Below are 21,374 nucleotides of genomic sequence, written 5' to 3' on the forward strand. Positions count from 1 at the left end.
ATCTTTAAATAGATACTTTTTTGGGTTTAATGTCAGTGTGATTTTTATTACTCACTTGTGTCAACATCATCAATGCCTTGTCATGTCGATGATTAGCTAATTTGACTAACACTTTCATTATTTCTATTAATATATCTTGCCTTTGCCTTTCTCCACATCCAAATAACTTAGAAATATAGTTCTGTACTTTTTGAATGGTTAGTTTGCTTTTCCGCCCTGTCATCAAGCCAACAGTGTTATCATGACATTCTTATGTACAGCTTAATAGACTATGAAGTTAGACAGAGGTGGGTCTCAGAAAAAAATAAACCTATAGCGCCCTCTGCTGAGGAAATTCAGTAGATTTGCTCTACCCAGTTCCTCGGGAATGACAACAGGTTTTGTATGTTGTCCATTCCAAAGTATAATATGATTACAAAAAAAAGACACACTTAGTGTTTTTGTTGAATCAAATCAATTGGCTTTCCTTGTTGTTAACCCACTGTAATTAATGTATGCATTTAATTCCCCATAAACTGTTTCTGAGTGTGACACTGACCTCTCTCCTTTTAATATGAGGTGCTGACACCATCATCATCAACTCATCTTCTCTTCTTCTCCCCCTCCCCCTCCGCTTTTTATTTTCCTAGACTCCCTTCGCTCCAGCACTACCAGTTTGGGTAGACAGGAGAAGAAAGGCCTCCTGGGTATCTTCCAGTTTGGCAGGAGGAAGTCCAAGGTAAGATTGCTGTCTCTGCTATTTAGACAATATGTGGCACAAGCGGTGTATTTATCTCTTTCATGATTTAATATTTAGCATTATAATCATGTATTAGGATATATGTTACTTTATAAATTAACCTTGAGTGGTGCATGCAATTCATACTTCTTCAGACTGGCAGCTGAGTCAGGCTAAATGCATGGCTCAACAGTTGAATGCTGCATGTTAGCTGTGCCTTCCGTTTGCAGACAGAGACAACATCTACGGACATGGATGACTCTGATGATAAAGTAATCCAAAATACAGACACACACTCCAATGTAAGTATTACTAACACATGGGACAGCTTCTGGATAATTTTCTTTTTCTTTTCTGTTGTGATCTCACCTTTAATATCTGTCTCTCTGGCTGCTAAATGCTCCACCATGTTCACCAATTACTCACTAACTGTATCTATTTGCCATTGGTGCAGGACAGATAGTGTACAGTGGAGTTTTAGAGCTTTTTCGCTGAAAGCAGCTGGCTGCTGTAGCCAAATTTACCTGTTAGGGTGCCCTGGGCAAAAATTTGTAGTTGGGGCCCTATTGTGGTTATTTGGTTTAACACCAATTTATTTAGAATTATGTAAGATGTAAGCACACAGGCCCTCTACAAGACAAGGCCACTAAATTAGATAAAACAGCAGGGCCCACTTTAGTTGATATTGTACTTAAGTGGTTCAAATTCAAAAGTGCAATTAATCAAATTACCAAAAACCAACTGACACACAGTGAGTCTGGGACTTGGGAGGGTTGGTAATGGATGAAACTTGCTGTAAAGCTCTGTAAAGCAGAGGGGAGCTGGAGAGTCTGGTGATAATTATCATATACAGCTACTGATACTCTGATATGGTATTCAGCCAGGTGAATAATAATGCCTTTTTCAAGCTGAACCCTGTTGAAGCTGGAATAGAAAAGAATTAAAACAACTTCACAAGCCTGACACTAATTGCTCACATAATTTCTGCGGTTTAAAAGTGCTGCCTGTTTTATGTTTCAGCTTTAAGTAAATAGGTCTGAAACATTTAGTCAATAAATAATCTATTATAAGATTTACAAGTGAATCAGTTGTTTTTGTCAAATATAAACAAATGACTGCTGTTATACAGTTGTCTGCTTTTCCAATCCAGCATTTTAATTGAATACATTTTTTTTTCCTGTTGGACAAGTGTAATATATCCCCTCGTCATTATTTTTGACATTTTATAGAGTAAATAATTAATTGATTGATTGTTAAAATAATTATTACATCAGTTGATAGTGTAAATAATTGTTAGGTGTAGCTTTTAAGCAGGGTTCCATCTCCTCAAAACAGGACATTGGGCCCTATCTTCCAGCAGGCGCAAGGCTAGTGCTGCAAACGCAATCTTTATGCAGTTTACTTTTGGTGCATCTGTGCCTGTTTGGTATTTCCGGGCAGCAAAGGAGTGCACTTGCACTAATGTGGAAGGAGAGGTGCAGCTGAGGCTATGTTTATGCAGATTAGGCGGGGCAGTGCAATTTTGTTGCTCATTTTGGTACGAAATTGTGTTGGCGATAAAACCTGCTCAGACCACCTCTTATCACACACACAGACGCAGGGCAATTTTCGTGGCCTCAGTTGACAGAGTCACACGCACACAGACGTCTCCAAAATCACAAAATACCTCACGTTTTTTTCATCTACTGCAGATTGGCATGGGAATCAAAACGCAATTTTATTTTTAAGGAAGATTCTTACCAATAATACATTCCACATGAGCCTAATCCGGTGACCCAGAGCTCAGAAATACGCTCTGTCGGATTCCGTTTCCCACAACAACTTGTAAAATGTCGGATGTTTATTAAACAGATGTAGTCCTCACACAGAAGCAGGAATGATACGTGTGATTCATCTACAGTCTTTGATGTGAGAGAGGGACTGTGCATCAGTTTACACGCAGATGGCACAGCAGAAGAAACGTCATTATGTATTTAAATCTTCTGATGTGGCGACAGGATTGGTCAGGATCTATGGTAATTAATGTTCTGCATTTTCTGAGCATCAGACTGGAAAGCTGTTACAGATTCCAAGTTTAAAGTGAAATAATTTGAAGTAACGTGGCTGTCCTCAGGATGCGTCATGAGTTCCATCAAATCTCTCTGGACATTTTTATTAAATAAAAGTTTGAACTCAGTTTAGATAATCAAATATTTTTTTCTGCCAAATCATGAGGATCATTACAGTGAGTTTTCAGTTATGCCACTTACAGTCAAGGCTCAAAATATTTACAGTAGTCAGTTCTGCACATGGACATGTATCTGTATAATCAGTTTGTAAAACAGCCTCTGACAACTGAGATCCTGTGCTGTGCACGTTCCTTCCTAAACAGAGTAGACGTGCATCAAGATCTTATATACTGTGAACAAATAAAACATGTTCATGAAAACATTTTGAAACAGGTTTAAACACAGCCCTGCTTACTTAACGCACAGCTGGCACAGCGTGGATACCTTCATTCATCATCTAAATATTTCGATGAAACAGTGATAGAACTTGCACACTTTTCAAACACTTACCACCAAATTTTCAAACCCTACTTTGTATCTATTTATTTAAGGATATTGTATGTACTTAAAAGCATAAATGAGGACTTTCAAATATACAGAGGAGGAGTAAAACTATGGAGTTTAAATGTATTAATTATCCTATATTAATTGTTTGCACAACATAAGTGACAACACCAGTATGCCAGCAGCTGCAGAACACATCTGCTTTATTTTCATTCTACCCTTGTCAGCACATTTGGATTGATGTATAATAGTATTTGAGGTGTCTTGAATGTATATTTTGGATATTTCAGGGGCTTCACAGAGGTGAACTTTCTCTCTCTCACTCAGCCTCTCTCCCCCGTTTCACCTGTTGCTGTGTTTAAAGGAGCTCATATGATTTGTCATTGAAGCCCGCCCCGACTCCACCTGCGCATAATGCATTCCTCCCACTAATAATGTATTCAGTCTCTCCTCCATGTTGCGCCTGGTTGCGCCTGGTTGAGCCCAGAGTGCGCCAGTGCTGATGATCGGGAAAATTGCAGAAATATGTTGGTCACACCCACATGTGCCACGCACCAGGAGTTAAGACTTGGATCTGTGCCTGTGCCCTATTTCAGGAAAATAGGGCCCATTGTTACTAATCAACAAAATGACTGTGGAGTTGTAGTCATGCATCCTGATGTCCTCTAGAGGGCAGCAACTGTCTACAGAGGGTCAGTGAGCAGTACTGTTAGGGCTCTCATCAATTCAAGTTAAAAGAGGAGTGTCCCCACTTTCTTTCCTTTCTTACAAAATGAGTGCTGAATAATAAAATGGACAGAGGTATAGAGTTCTTAGACTCCAAATACACAGAAGACTATGTCACTGGTGCTGACCGGCTTTGAGCTTGAACCCCCCAAAAAGTGGGTGTGGGGATTTTGAACAAATATCAATAATTTAACAAAATCTTGAAAGCTGGATTTTTGATCATGAAGACCATTAACAACTGAATTTAAAAATATCTATTCCAAAATAAAATAAAAACAACCCTACAACCACTCCAGTGTATGTGCGTAGCATACATTCTTGTTAAACCAGACGTGCATTTAGACAATGCCTTAAGCAGCTCTCTACCTGTTATGTCCATAACCCAATCATATTAATTGGATTTTGAAGCCATGAACCTCTGTTCAGCAGCAGCCATCTGTGGCACACCTTAGATCAATATGGCATGTGATTGTATTAGCTGGAAAAATACTGCCTGCCTCACTCTGGCTCACATCACTGTCCCACCAAGCTCAAGGCTTCTGTTTCAACTTCTCCACCCTTCTACTTCTTTGTTCTCTGTTTTTCCCTCCACACTGAGCATCTGGCTTGCCAACATTAAATCATTGTCATTGTCACCATTATCACTCTCTTCCTACAGTTCTAAGCTGACTCTACAGTCTTCCATATCCTCTTTGTCTTCTTTTTAATGGTTTATTTCCAGATGCCTCTGACTTAACATCTTCCCTCAAATATATCTTAAGGTTTTGAAAAAAATAACAATGAAGGAACAGGGGAAATGAAACAAAGCAGAGCATGAATTAAACATGAAAATAAATGTAAAGTACAAGAGTACTTGGCATTCACTTTAATGTGGAAACTTAGAATAAACTGAAAGACAGTGGGAGCTAAGTTAGATTTCTTCATATTGTCATTTCTCAGCCATATCACCCTTTCCAGTGGGCTTTAATGCAGCTGGGCCTTTTCTCTCTGATATGATTGTTTCTCAGCCAGGGAGTGTTATCAGACCACACACATGCATTTGTGCACACAAGCAAACACTCTCACACACACACACACACACACACACACACACACACACACACACACACACACACACACATACAGACACACAGGGTTATCAGCCCGAAGGCATCAGATTACCCTACCTTGGCTACATTAGCACTAAAAGCCCAACCTCTTATCTCTAATTGTTCATTAGTGGCTAAACTATGTGTGTGTCGGTGTGTGTGGCCTAAAAACACTCACATGGTCAGAGAGCATCATGTTGTAGGGCAGTGCTGATTCTGAAGCAAACCGAAATAGGAAAAATGTGCTTTTGACTTCTTATTTTTTAGATTTTAAAAGACATAAGGCTGATACTGTATTTATTAAGTATCTCAGAATAGAGTCTGTGGGGAGTGATATACTGTATATTTGGTCCCACTCTCAGACAGTGGAGTAAAACATTTTTTTATAAGTTTTATTATCACAGGAAGGTCATTCTATAATATTTTGGAGAGAGCAGAACTGTCTCAACCTCCTAACCCAACAAGAAAATGCAGTTAGGGAGGGAGCAATTGGGGTGCCTCACAACTTTGAATGCATGAGGATGGACTAATTTGAATTTTAGTCAAGCTTTCAGTGTGACAGTAGGGAGTGACATATGTTAAATAGCTCATCTTTTATATGTATGTGTGGTTTGTAGTAGGATCAGTTTTTTTTTTAGCACTGAAGGGCATTTCCCAGAAGTAGAAGAAGTTCCATAGGTTCCTTTTAAGTTACACACATTGTAAGCATGAACACACTTTGACGTTGGGTTCCCCCCAAATGCTGCAGTACATTTGCTACAGTTACATTTTCCTCTCTTGCTGTTTTGACAGATTTCACATTGTTTTCCAGAGGGAAGGAGTAGCAGAGAGCAGGTGAAAAAGTCAGACAGAGTTCATGTGAATTTTCCACTTTGAACATTATATTTTTAGTGAGGTGAGAACATGCTTCTTTTTTAGGGCTCCAAATGAAAAGCACATCAATCCTTCCCCTCTACATTTTTTGTTCTGTCAGCCTCCATCTGCCGTCTACCCCACCTCCCCCTTTTTCTGCTCTTACCCCTGTCAATCACACAGCACAGTGAACAACTGTCACAACTTCTTATTTTATATTTTCTATTGTCTTCATTTTTCTGCTGTGCTGCTGTGTTTAGGCTGTGCTTATGTGCTTTTTCCATCTTTCTATTTAATGTGTTTTTTACCCCTTTGTTTCTGTAATGTTTGTGTTTTTATGAATTGCAGATATACTAGCCATCCCCTAATATGAAAAACTAAATTTAAAACCGTATGGAGGAGATGGGAGAGAAAGTGAGCAGCTGTCTGCACTTGTTAGTGTCAACTAAGAGCATACTTAACAATGTGAAAAGTCAGATTCTTTCTCAAGGCTAAATTGATGTTTTATGTACAAATGATGGTTTAGTCTCATGAACCTCATCAGACAAAAAGGACACTGTGGAAAAGCAAAATATACAGTATATCTACATTTTAGTACATATAAGCACATTTGCATATTGATGTCTGAATCTGTGTGCACCCCTCTGTTTGAGCCTTATTCAAAGATAAAGATAATGTGATTCTGGATGTTGTGTCTGTCCTCCACCCCTTCTCAAGTTATCATCTGCAGACATATCATATAACGCTGTGCGCATTTTATGCATGTGGCACAGTAATAGTCCCAACATGGCAACAGGGTTGGTCAGGATCTAACAGTAACTGACCTTATCTGCTTTTTGTTCTTTTCTACACATCAAACTAATAAGACTCTTAGTTTAACACTGAAATCCCATATTCCCCCCCTTCCCTCTAGTAGTGTCTCTCCATGCAGATAATATAGGCTACTTTTGGTTTATTTGTCCAGGTTTTCGAATATCTGTTCATATTTTTGAACAATGCCAATACCAAGCAGCAATGTAGTATCCCATTCTCTCCATACATGAAATGCAGAATGTGCCAGATTTTTGCAGATTTCATGTCCAGGGGAATGGGGCTAAGGGGTTGGTGGATGCTGACTGAGAGTTCATCAAGGGCACCAAAATTTCCAGGACCGCCACTGCCTGGTAGATGATGTATACTTGCTCAAAAGTACAAAAAGTACAAATGTCTTTCTTATAACAAAAAAAGCTGCAGCCAGCCTACTGGACTGCTCTCCTTAAGGCTTTTTTCAGAAGTACTGTTCTTTTCCCATCCCTCCCTACTGTGAGATGTTCTAATCTCGGGTCCAATTAATTCTAATGACCTGAACTTTATGTTCCTTTTTCCTCTGCTTTCATGCTGTATCCAGGCATTGTCTGAACGCATCAATTAATCTGCTTTTAAACACTTTCCTTTTCTTAGATCATGGGGGTGTGAGGCATGGTTCAGTCCCCCCGTTGTGCCAAGGCTCTGTACCAAGCTGAGCCACGGGGAGGTTGAGATTTTCAGGAGCACTTTGAGCTCTCTTTGATCAGATTTTGAAAGCCATTTTTGTTCCAATGCCTTAGCCAGGAGCAGCCACCCTTTGAAAATGTGTTGGCACATTCAACTTGGTCAAATAAATGTTGCAATAATTGTTGTGACTGCAGTCCATAGAGTGGACTACATCCCCAGAAACGTATGCATTTGATTACATGTGTAGTATGTGCATGTGTGCATGGTTTTAGACTTCAATACTTGGGGAGTGTGGCTCCCCCTCTGAGTTCAATTTCAATATGCATCTTCGTTTAGTATAAGCACTTGAGTTGTCAGTTTTAACCAGAAAATGAACCCTTCAAGTTGCACTTTGTTTGTTAGTTAGCAGGGTGTCTCAAATCTACATAAGAGTTTTTGAAGAAATTTGGTGGAAAGTGAGGCCAGTGGTTTTTGATGCAAAAAGCACCACAATGTCACCATTTATAAAGTAGTTTTACATTTTGGCTCATAGCTCCTGAACAATGAGGCTAAAATGCAATTTTTTTCCCTAGAGCTTGATGACAAGAAGAGTCTACCTGTATACGCTCTTTCCACCTAAGCAGATTTTGCACTATTTTTAACTTTTTCCAAAACATTTTTACCGGTCCTCCCACTAATTCCATTTAGTTTTCATCAAATTTGTTAAATAAAATATTTGGATGAGCTGAAAATATTATTAATTTGTTTTTGATGATGATATAAAATCAAATCTGGGCACTTGAAATGTTGCACAATTGATCCTTTTAAAAGGGTGCAATATTCCTGAGCAGGTATTGTTCAAAAACCACTGCTGCAATCAGCCAGTCAGTATTGTTTTCTATTTCCATGTGTATTTTGATGGAGATCCAGATCCAGATGCAGATAGAAAAAGTCAAAACCTGTTAAAACATGGTTGATCACCCTTATAACCAGATTTGTGTACTTCCTGAGTGCCCATTCAGTACAGTATATTCAGTAAACTTCAATAAAGTTTAACAATGCCACACTGATTACACAACAGTAGCTCAGTAAGTCAGTTCATGCAGTGTGCTGTATCTTAAACATTTAATCCTGCCTTGTCATTCAGATTGGTAAATGATTTCACCCCTGTATATTTGAAAGCACAGACATGGATAGCAGTTGATAGCAAAATGTACTTAAAGTTCGTAGACACGTTTGTTCATGTGTATGCACCGATACATATTTGTCAGTCTGACCCCCTTTTATTCTTGATGTTACCCCCAGGGTCTGCCCACAGTGTCAAGGGTGTCCTGTGTAGAAGATCGGCCCAGCACCTTGGGCCAATCTCAGTCAGTCATGAACATCTCCGGGACGTCTCCCAAGTTTGACGCCAAGAAGAGGAGGGCCCCGGCACCACCTGGGGCCCCAACACCCACCATGGGACACACTAGCTTTGAGAACTATCAGGTGAGGGGATAAAATAGCTGTTTTGAAATTGTGTGTGTTACTCAGATTTAGACACATTGACAAAATGATGCATACTACCAACTGGAAAACAGAGACTACTGTATAAGGATTACAGCTATGGCCATGTTTTAATGTTTTTTGTCATCATGGCCATGGGCTGGGTTTCAAATTGTATCACTTACTCCAAGCTATGTGTATGTCCAGTGTGGTAAGAGCATACATACATTTGAAAATGCCATTGAAATAATATATGATTGGCATTATAAGGATGACAAAACCTGACTTTTTCATCTTAAAAAAGATCCTAATTATGAAAAATATCTGAATCAGGAAATACTGTATCTGATAGCTGCAATATCTGTTTGAAGCAGCCTTTCCTTTGGGTGTTTTGGCCTGAGAATCAGCAGCTGAAGGTCAGAGTGACCTGTATCATCTACATTAGAGCAACAGCTCCCTGCAGTCTCATTATAGTGTTATGGCGGCATGCTGGGAAATGTTGTTTAGCAACCAACATCCTTCCTCCTCCCCTCTGATAATAGTTTTTGTTTATTTGGAGGAGTGAGTGCTCTTGGTGTATGCTATCAAGAGGAAATTTGTTCTCAGGACAGCATGGAGAAGACAGAGATGGTGTTATCATTTACAGCTTAATTAAGTAAACCAAACTGAGTACAGAGAAGCAGAAAATATTTCTGAGAAATGTTGTGCGATGAGCGTACCAAGGATTACTGAGTGTGCTGAAAACATAAGCTTGAATGATCTGTCGTAAAGATTTTGTTATAAGTAAAGCACTGAAAGCTGCAGAGATGGACAATAATGAAATTATCCCATAAATGCACAGGGATCACTGTTCATTTTAGCTACCAATGGACCGTTTAAAGAGGTAAAAATACTTCTAGTTTTTATTGTCAGCTAAAAGTCTGTATCCTTCCTTTACAGCTTTAATTTTAACTTAATTATAGATGTTTGATGTTTGTTCTTCTGTTTGCAGTGCACAGTGACTCTATTAAGAGGCTTCTTGTAGCAGTTTTGAGTATTTTTAGTATTGCAAATTGTAGTTGTACAGAGGGAGAAGGTAATTTATTTGTCCACCTGTCAGATCAAGAGTTATGACAGACACCAGAGCTGAAATAGCGAGACACCACGGGAAGTCAGAAGGGCAGCCACACAGAATAGAGTTGGGAAGGTCATCTGAGGACTTGATGACTGGTCTAATAATAGATTTCTCCATCTCGCTCTTATGCCTTCTCTGAACTGTTACCCTGTCTGAACACAAGGTCTCATGTATATTCATGCACGTACACACATTGCAAGGTCATGCTGTGGTGCAGGACACATCTCATGTTTCACCTCAGTTTTCTAGTGTTGCCTGTGGAGCCAGCGTGATTGAGGACAGGCTGCCGATGTGCTCTGCTGGTCTTATCAACAGTTCAGCCTTAGGTCAACAAGTGCCAGAGTTTTCCAAACATTGTGTGCAATAAAAACAGAAATGTGGAAAGGCTGTAGAAAAATATGTGCACTTATAAACAGTTAAGCAGTCATCATAGTGATTACTAGATGAATGGATGGATGGAAAGGAGGGTATGTGCATTTCTGTGTGAGCCAGCGTCATCTGAGGACACAACAGAGGTGTGAGGTGTTCAAAGATTTGCAGCATGCTTGGCCTGTGTTTGTTGTGTGAGTGTGATTAAAAAGGATTTAGTTTCATGACAGTGAAGGATGTCATAATGACCAGGTCTTATAAGGACAGTTTCTCAGGGGCATTGACTTTAAAGAGTTCTGCAATTGTACATGTCAGATCAAATCAGATCACAGTCAGAGTCCGAGTTATACTTTCCCATTTACATGAAATTTGGCATTGTAATTGCTGGAGGCGTAATTAAGATACACTGGAAAAAACTGGCACGCTTTGCTTGTCAGTAGAGGAGCACATCATCAAAAGTTCAAACCCTGGTGAAAACAGATGTCACGCTATTCCTTTATTTGTTGAACTGCAAAACATCTGTTGAACTGCAGAACAGTTCAACAAATAAATAAAATGCAATAGCATAGATACAGGTTTGTCCACAAGTGATGGCCTGGAAGTGGGCCAGGTCTCCTTGCAGAACACACACATACAATCATAAAATGTCACAATTCTGCAGCATGCTGGTTTGTGTTACAGTCTACCAAGCTTATGTACTGTAGCTACTGTCTGTGCACACAGTGTGAGAACATGCATGAGTATCTGTGTGAGTGTGTGAGAGAGAGGATTAGGCACATAATAGCAGGTCATCTGAGGACAGCTTTCAATGATGACTGTCTTCATTACAGACCTCCCTCTGTGCTGAACAAGCTTAGGTGGTCAACTAATTGTGACTTACAAGACACAGTAATGGACACTGACATCATGATATAAGCTTTGAGGATGATGAGATTGTTATAATGAAGCTGAATGCTTCAAATGACCTTTGGAGAGGCAGAGATCACTGAAGGTGGTCATTTAAATCATATCAGGAACATAGTTAGATTAAGATCATCGACAAAATTAGGAGGGTCAGAACCTTGTTATAACCGACTAAATATTGAAATGTTGGTCAAAATCAGGGCCACATTTTAAGAGAAGATGACAAGCCAGCAATTATTTGCAAATGATCAATTTAGGATCACTGGAATTTTTGCTATATAATACTGCACTGTGGATCTGTCCCTTGCATTCTTTGCTGACAGTTTTCTAGAGGGTCTAAGCTAAAATAATGTAACAGGACAGGTTCACAACATTTTTAAATCTGTCTTAAAACAATAGTCGGGTGCCGAAATGAACACTGAATTAGGTTTTTCATGCCATAATCATTTTTCCTGTTCATACCGGCCATTAGAAGATCCCTTCATAATACACCTCCAGTGTGAGCAGTGATGGAGGCCAAAATCCACAAGTCTCCTGTGCAAATATGTATTTGAAGAATGTGAAAATGTATCTGAAGCTAATAGGAACCTTCAGCTCCGAAATTAGTCAAATCAAGTGGATATATTCTGTAGTCTTTTTTGTGCCAAAGTCTCTTTTTGTTGTTACTGTACTTCCACTGCAGCTCAACAGGGAAACACTGTCTGAATCTCAGAGAAGGAATTTTATGCTAAGAAGACTGTAAATGTGGCAGATATCCACTTGAAATGAGTAACTCAGACTGTTGAAGCCTCATATAAGCTTCAGATAAACTTTGTAATGCATTTTTGCACAAAATGACTGTGGACACACTGTGGATTTTGGCCCCCATCACTTACATTGACAGCGCATTTGAAGGGGATCTTTTAAAAGCCAGTATGAACAGATGGGAATGATTACAGCGAGGAAAACCTCTTTCACTGTTCATATGGGCACCTGACTGTTGTTTTAAGACAGACTTAAAAAATTGTGAATGTATCCTTTAAATGTACTTATTTCATTTTGTCTGGATGAGCTAAATACCTGAGAAATAACAGTGCAACAACTTTTTAAAGTCGAAAGAAAGATGGTGTTAGTAGGATGGATTTTGAAAAAAATGTCAATAGCATATTATTTCGTATTGTATGATATCATTCAGACATGGTAGCAATAAACCTTTTCACACAATATGGATTGATAGCAGGGTGTTGTCACCAAGGAAAGGTTAACATCTCTATTTAAGATCTTGTTTCATTTATAGTAATGAAAGTAGATCTTAGACCTTTTTTATGTCTGGGGGACAGGCTGCTATATACAGTGGTGAGAATGGGAATAGCAAGGGTACTAAAAGCAGATGACACAGTATTCCAGGAAGAGTTTAGAAGTCAGAGGTTTACAGTTTTTGTTTCTTCAGTTTAACAATCAACAATCTGTGTCTCTCTTTATGGGAGCTGCACTGAATTAAATTATGTTTTGGAACATTGAGTTCAGAGAAACAAGACCTTGTTTTTGGGTTGTTGTCTTTTTTTTTTTCCCAAAAGCGATAGGCAGTCTGTTATTGTGGTTTGGAAGAGAAGCCATGTCTACATTGCCTCTTGTGATAAAGGAGTTCAGAGAAATCCTGCACTTTCTGCTTCACTGCTCAGTAACAGAAGGTGCTTCTTGAGTAAGTGCATTTTGTGCGCCTGTGTGTTGTTGCGTGTGCAAGAGGAGTGAAAGATAAAGACAGAACAACTGAAGCAGAGAATGAGAGATAGGATAAAAAGCAAAAGAGAGAAACTGAGTGACTTTGAGGGTCACAGAGAGAGACAGAAAGTCAAACTGAGGTAACATCAGGTCCTACAAGCATTTTAGATGTGTGTATTTCGGTTGTGCAACATTAACAATGTATAAGCTTTGGGGTCGTATTTCTAAAATGCAGTACAGCATGACATCTGGTTGGCATGCCCTTAGCGCCACCCTTACCTTGTAGAGGAAGGACACGACTGGGTAAAAGTTTAATAGAGGACATGGAGCATTAAAGAGCAGAGGGTGAAGAAATAATAAGCTCAGCAGCAGTAAGCAGGCTGTCTGTAAGTCTGTAAGAAAAGTTTGCAAATGTTCTAAAATGGATTACCTACTACAGCTAAATGGAGACTTTCAATTTTTATTGCACCTTCACTGCTCCCATATCTCATTTTGAACCACTACCACCAAATGACTGAGCAAATTTAATTTGCATTTCATCCTGCATATTAGATGATTGGCAGCATTTCATGTATGTATACCTGGAATCATTTAATTTATTAATAACGGAGCCAATCAAGCAAGTTCCAATGCAATACATAACCATTTCTTTTCCTGCACAGCAGAGTTTTTTATGAAGCCTAGTTACAGAAGTGTGATACAAGCCAGAGGAGGGGAGAGACATTTGGAGAAAATCATAATGCACATGACATCTGTTCGTTGAGACAAGTGAACCCTGATGGGAATTAATATTTGATGACTGTCTCTCAGTTGAAAGAACACAAATGAACCATGGTAGCAGAAACATTGTTGCAACGCTATGAGATCAAATTTGCCCAAGGATAGAACTGATAATGTTATGTGATTGCGTAACAGATCTTAATTTTGGCAGTTTGTAGAACTTTGAGGGACAGAAGTATAGCTTTTAGTATTTTCTATTGCATCCAAACTACACATTTTTTGTTTTTAGCATGGCTGTCTGGACACTCCATGCGTGCAGATATGTGTGCATTGTTTTTATGCAGATGAACATGTGTGTTAAACAGTACGGCAGACTGAGCTTTCTGCCAAAAACCATCCCCTTAGTTTTCTGTGTTGCATGAATTAGTTTTTGTGTATGCTGCATTCCTGCCTGTGTCTGTAAGGCTTGGTGATTGATCGAGCTGACTACCTTTTTCTTCCTGATGATCTGTCACTCTGCGAAAATAGAGTTGGCAGCAGAGGGAGACTTGTTTTTCACAACCATCCATCAGTCCAGTCCAGTAATTGTGTACAACGGTAGCTAACTTTAATCTGCTCTAATGCACAGCTCTGGTTCAAACACCCAGATAAAACACACGTTGCTACTGGATCAGTACTGTAGTGTTCCTGTATGTGTTTATCTTTCTTTCTTCTAATGCTATCCATCTGTCTTTTTCTTTCTTTCTTTCTTTTTTTCCTTTGTTCCCCTTTGATATCGGCTTTTCTTTTCCTCTCTCTCTTTTGTCTCTTTTACAACACTTGTTGACTGGTCACAGCTTCACTTGATAAATACTCCCTCCACTTAGCAACGTAAACAAAGGTCAGCCATACCATTGTTGGGTTTCATTGCTGTAAGTCCCTGTTGTATTTGTGGTTAGATGGGCCTAGCCTTGGTCAGATAAGAATCTGTGAGGGAACAAAAGAACAAGGGAAGGTAAAAGTAAGAAAGATTTAGTAGAACTTTATTTGTCCCCAGAGGGGCAATTGGTTGTGCAGCAGTAAAAACAGTAATAACACAAGATCACAAATACCCAAGGCAATTAAATGCAACATATACTAAAAAGTAAAAACAGAGTACATAATATTTACGAACCATGGTTGAGTGGTCAAGCTGATATTACCTTTTTCTATTGGAGTTTAGCAGTGAAATGGCTGAGAGTATGAAGGAGTGTTTGTATCTGTTTATTTTGGCTAGTGGGTATTTGAAGCAGAAAGCCAAAGACAAGGTCTGAAACTCTAGGTGCAGAGGGTGGGTGCTGTCTGACAGGATGGATTCTGCTTTCTTTAAGGACTGTTTGTTATACAAATCAGACAGTCTTTTCTGTTGAGCACCTGTGATACAGACCTTGATCACCTTTTGTTAATGCATTTTTTCTGTTTTAGATTGAGAGAAGCATCCCAACAGATAAGAGAAAAAGTAAAAATCGACTCAATAAAAGATCTGTAGAACAAAGTCATCAGGGAACTGTCAACATTGAACTTAGCCAGCTTCCACAGACGGAAAAGGCGCTGCTGGCCTTTTTTACACAACATATTGGTGTTACAATCAAAGCAGTGAAAAGACAGAAAGAAGGAAGGCAACCTGGTTGTTCTGAATGTGAGACGTCAATAGCAGTTTTGAAGGATATAGACAAGGATGTTTACCCATTTGCCACATGGTTTTACTGTATCTCTCCACATTTTGTGGAGGAACAAAACATTGTTTTCTGAATCAGTTGGGAGCGAAGACAGGAGAAAGCTACTGTTGCCAAAGCAAACAGGCAGCCCTTCCTCTGCTTTTGCTGTTTTTGTTAAGTTGTGCTACAGCTGGTGCACTGTCTCTAAAAAGGCAGTGTACATTTTACATCCATTGTCAAAAAGGCCTTAAAAGATGTCAGACAATTTTGTCAACTATGTGAAGATCATGATATAACACACTTAAAAACAATAATACATCAGTGTTAGAAAAAATTCAAACATAAAGAAAGCCCTGATATGAAAATAGAACCAAACTATAATATTTTTGAATAATATTGGATTGACCATTGCAGTTCTTTAACACTATAACAAGTGAATAACATACATTACATGCCTTCTTAGATGGAGTGCAAGTGTAATGTTGAATTCTGTAATGCAACGGGAAAAAGTATCTTTTTACATGCATTAAAGTGAATTAGATGGTACTTTTATTCTGTTCCCCAGATTTACATTACAACAGTATAAATACTATTTATATTAATATACTACATGCCCTACTGTGTACTGTATGTCTGTTTGGTCTTGTGGTTGTAGTGACTGAAATGTAGGTAGACATTGTAAGCGTTTTATTCTTATGCACTGACCTTGAAGATTGTGAAAGTGTGAGTTAGGGGCCAGGAATAGGGGAGCACGTCACCCTGCCACGTAGCCTATGTAGGACAGGATCTGTTTGCACTTGAAGCTGTCAAAACATCTTGTGTATGAAACCAACCAGGACAGATGGGACAAACAAATGAAGCAAATGTATGTTTGTGTCAGTCTCAAACCGTTCGTTGTTGATGCTTTGTGTGTGTGTGTGTGTGTGTGTGTGTGTGTGTGTGTGAGCCTTTCTCTAAACTGTGTATATGCAACAAACAGAAAATATGGATATATTACTGTCTGTTACCATAGTTACCATCAACAGAATTGGCAATTACACTTTAACAGTATAGTGTCTGTAATCTCAGTATAATTTCAAAATGTCCTTTAGCTCCAATTACAGTATGTCTTAATAATTAAAATAATACTTAATAACTAAAAAACAACTATCTACCTATTTTTTGCAAATGTCCATGATATGTAATCTAATAACTAGGGATGACCCGATCACATTTTTTTCCACTTATCCCAAGTATATGTTGATACCAAGTCAGATCCAACATTTATTTTTATCATATATGTTTTCTTTTCCCTAATCAATATAAAGAAACTATGCAGACTTTACCTACAGCAAGGCAATATTAAAATGATTAAATGCAGCATACTCAATAATAAAGGACCCAGATTGGCAATGATGATCAGGACATCCCTTCTAAAAATTGCCATGGGTTCTAGTTCTTATTTATTGTGGACAAATTACTCACCATGTTACTGCACTACTACTACTGATATGATACTCTGTTTCCTGTGACCTCAAACCCCTTGTGCATTTGAACATCACTGTAAATGTAGGGAAAAGGTGAAGAAAACATTTGATTTCTCAAAGAGTGGGTTAGTAGGACAAAGTAGATGACAATGGAACTGGGTCAGCCATGTGTCTCCTTATCCTTAGCTAGCCTCTTCTACCCCCCCCTTTTCCACACACACATTGTTAAGACTTTTAACATATAATTCTTTTCATCATAAATACACACCCATACATGTTAATTATAACACACACAGACAATAATTCCAACACACACTAACTGTCCTCCATCCTACTCTTAGGATGTTTTTGACCTCTGTGCCCTCACAGTGTAGAGACAGTTCAGCCTCTATTATTATCTCTGACACGCACATACATACACATGCATCTGTGCAAACACATGCATATATGGATGTACTCATGCATGCTGACATGCACAAGCACACACATTTGCACTGTAACCCCCTCTCATGCACACACATACTCCATTTCACATTCCACATTAGCACTGTAATGTTGCCCTGTTACAAAGCCCCTCACCCATCAAGAGTGCTTCAAAACAACTGATGAATGGTCACGCCACCAGGTTGAAGCCTCCATGGGTGGCCCTATCTGATCAACATGCTCCAACATGGGGCCCTTCGCCTCTCAAACCATAGAGTGGAAAATTTAATGGACACACCAGACTATCCTGCCATGGCCTTCTATGTGCTTTTGTATCAAGGCGCCTTCCCTTTAAAATATATCCAGGTCCACATATGTTGTGTTGTTTCTCAATCGCTTTTTAATAAGAGCCCAAACAAGACTGAATAAGAAAAGAAAAATCATGTGTGATGACTAAGAAGCATGTTGGTGGATCATAACTGCTTGTTCAGGATGTGATGCTCTGTCCTGACCAGTTCAGTCCAGTGATCAGTATGAGAGACACACCCAAAAAATGTAAGCAGTGTATTTACTGTAGCTTAGTTATACTAACATATTAGTAACGTAATTAGAAAATAAGAGAAAAAACACAGTATCTTTACTGCAGAGTTTATCATACCCCTCAAATGATCAATTCAAGCAGTCTCCAGTCCAAGCACCATTTATGAGATCGTTTCTGAGGGGAACAAAAACACAGCAGAGAACAGGAAAGCATTTAATAGCTCTAATCAAGTTAGCTATTTTTCACTTGTTAATGGAGTTATTCATCAACCATGTTACATTGGTATGGAAACAAGGAAGTCATGACGTCCCTACATCCCTTCTTAATCATCAGAAATAAATGGACCTCTGGTGACCTGTTTATCGTGTGTCTGGTAGAAAGTGGATAAACAGTGTGGAAAGTTATCTCTATCTTACAGTATATGAGGTCTGTAGATATTTAATGCACCAGAATATGATCCATAGAATCTGGTTCCTGTGATAATGAGAAGCATTATCTTCTGAATGTTAATGTCATCTCGACAAGATAGCCCACTTAAATAAAATCTACTATATGATTATATGATCTACTGCACAACTATTCAGTTTTAGAACTGGTAAGAAGGAATGGGAAGAAGTATATATCATCTCTGTGTATTCACATATTTTGATTTTGTCCTTTCTTTACTTAATGTACTGTGTCTTTCTATCAAGTTCTTTTGAGCTTCTCTATAGTGAACTCATCACTCATTTCCACAACTTTGCACTGAATTTATTTGACATTGTTCCTACTTATGATTTGATACAGTATGACTTGCCTGTACTTATGGTGCCAGGACTTGAGGATCCACTTGATACTTTGGCAGTCCTTTGATGTGTTGTGACTTGACATGCGATGTCATGACACAAGGCTGACTTGAGACATAAGTAAAAGTGGCCATATACTGCCCATAGCTCGCTGCAAAACATGCATAGGTTTTGACAAAAAAAGTTATCCTTTCTCAAACATTGAGAAGACCGTTTTCCTCTTTGATATGCAGCTTTTTGCTCTGTATAAGTTTGAAAAACAACTGTAAATGCAAAATCAGTAAACAGCACATGAACACAGTGTATACATAATCATATTACATTATCGGCTTAACGTACTGCATTATGTGACGTTGCATGTGGTAAAATACAGAATTGTGAGTTATAGACATATTGGCTTCAGTCTCTAACAATCTTATGAACATGCTATGTTCCCAGTCATGGCGCCAATAAGCCCATGAGAGCAGCACACACTTAACCCTGCAACCCTTAACAACCCCCTAATCCATACACCCAGGCTCAGCCTGAGATATGAGATATACTGTTCCTTCTCATGTGTGCACTCTCATGCGTGCATATGTGCGAGTGTGTATGTGCTCATAATGTCACCCAGAAAAGTGTGTACATGTGCGCGTGTGTTGAGGCCACAGCTCTCTTTCTTTCATAGCAGGGCTTGGCTGCAGTTTTATGTTTCACTCTACAGGGAACACACACACAAACATACTTGCACACATGCATGCACACGCACACACACACACATCTTCATAGGAAACTCAGTCATCCATTTCAGCTTCAACTTTGGCCCACATCCACTGGTATGTCTGTATTCATGTATGTATGAATGCCAGACAGGGAGAGAAGTGGGAGACCAAGAAAGAGAAAGACAACCAGTAGGGGGGCCATTTGGATTTCCATAGCATGCCATGCAGCAAGTTCATTGAGTTCACATGTGTGAACCTAGTTTGCCTGCAGAAAGGCAAGGTGGCCTGATCTCTCCCTTGTCCTGCTGCGTGATGCAACACTACATGCAGCTCCAGGAATGTTTTCTGTTTAGTTTCAGAATGAAGAAAATACAGCAGCAGTAATTGGGTTTTCTTAGAAATTAGGATATCTGTGCTGTTAAAACCTGACCATAGCACTGTAAATTGATGCTAAAAAAAATGACTTCACAGAGAGTGAGATCAACTTGCATAGGAGGATGTGGATGGTCTCATCTCCCTACGGAATAAAACAGATAGTTTCCCACTTGTTACTTTGTCGATGATTCATAGTTTTATCTTATCTCCCCCTATTTTTATTTCTTTCTCTTTTACTCCTCTAACCTCCTCTCCTGCAAGTTTATATCCCAAACAAATCTGTCCAAAACTGGTCTGAACTTTTTTTTTCTTTTATGAAAAACATAAAACAGTATTAATGTTATGAAACAGCCACTGACACATTTCTATTGAACCACTTGTTGCCCCTTGTTGTCCCTTGATATCATTTTACCATTTCCCTTAAATTGAGTTCTTGCCTAAGTGACTTAAATGGGTCCTTACCAATAATTGTGTGAGATACCGGAACAGCATGACACACACAGAAGAAATTGCGTCATTTTGCTAATAACTCAGCTGTTACTGGTCTTCACCCCTGAGGTGATCAGCATTGTGTTTGAATAATGGTTGCTGTTCCTTTGAATAATTATGAGAAACACCTCAGTAACATACACATATCATAATGTGCTATCACAGTACCACTGCATCAAATTAACTGTATCACTGCCAGACGTTGTAGGTCTTGTTGTTGGATAATTTAAAAGGAATGTTGGCACTCTGATGGATTTGAAGACTCAGACGCCTGCCAGAACTCCACTTGATTTAATTACTCAGTAGTAAACTCCACTTCAGTCCTGGCAGACTGAATTTACAGGCTGATTTATGGTTAGACCACACACACATACACACATGCACAAGGTGCTCACATAAATTTACTTTCTACTGTCTCTCTCCTTTTCTTTCACTTATTCTCTATCAGATGGGCCTTGGCTCAGAAAGCCAGCAGAGGAAAAGAAAGGCTCCAGCCCCTCCTCCCACCCCAATTTCCATCACTCCAGGCCCTGACGATACATCAACCTCTGCTGCGCCCACGCCTGATAGCCCTGCAACTGAAACACCCACCCCAGCCTTCCGCACCAAGGTGGCACAGTCAACCACAGTCTGTACTACCACTGTTGTAACGCAGACAGTGAAACCAGCCCCCCTGACAACAGCAGTACAACCTCTACCTGTGTGCACTGACACTGCACCCCCCAAGTCCCCAACCCCAAGCAGCAGCACCACCGACAGCCTAGCAGTCCAGGATTCCAGCTCTGAACTCAGTCACAGCCTTGACGACTCAGACCTTGACCCAGATCAAAGCAGTTCCCTCTGCAGCACCCTCACCAGCAGCACAGTGAGCGGGTCTGTGCGGGTCCAGCCCACTATGAGAAGCTCCAGCAGCAGAATGGAGGAGTCAGAGGAGGTCAGCAGCGTGGCTGTCGAATTAAATCAAGAGGTGACTTCAGCCAGCAGCTCCAGGTCGGAGACTGAGTCGGCCCTCAACCTGAAAATGGATGAAGTTGAGAACAACAGAAACAGCGCAGTGGGTAAATATCTATAAAATGGCATGATAAACAAAAACTCAACACATCAGTGTACAAAACCCAACACGGCTTTAATAAGCAACAATCTACATTCAAGATTCAATACTTTATTGGCATGTTAACATGATTGATTAGAATTTGTCTTAGTGAGCTCACTTAAACAAAAACAGAAAAAGACAAAAA

General features: G+C 39.4%; 1 protein-coding gene across 6 annotated transcripts in view; it reads left to right on the forward strand.

The window, feature by feature from the left end:
- Positions 1–21,374, forward strand: part of cobl (cordon-bleu WH2 repeat protein) — a 65,706-nt gene that overhangs the window by 26,467 nt on the left and 17,865 nt on the right. For 4 of the 6 annotated variants that reach the window (XM_067602134.1, XM_067602140.1, XM_067602137.1 and 1 more), the window contains 4 exons: positions 630–718; positions 949–1,020; positions 8,694–8,876; positions 20,585–21,194. In XM_067602134.1, the coding sequence (XP_067458235.1) occupies positions 630–718; positions 949–1,020; positions 8,694–8,876; positions 20,585–21,194 (954 nt within the window). The remainder of the gene's footprint in view (positions 1–629; positions 719–948; positions 1,021–8,693; positions 8,877–20,584; positions 21,195–21,374) is intronic. The other 2 variants (XM_067602138.1, XM_067602139.1) reach the window with 1 other exon arrangement.

The sequence above is a fragment of the Thunnus thynnus genome, chromosome 10 (genome assembly GCF_963924715.1).
Source record: "Thunnus thynnus chromosome 10, fThuThy2.1, whole genome shotgun sequence".
NCBI lineage: Eukaryota > Metazoa > Chordata > Actinopteri > Scombriformes > Scombridae > Thunnus > Thunnus thynnus.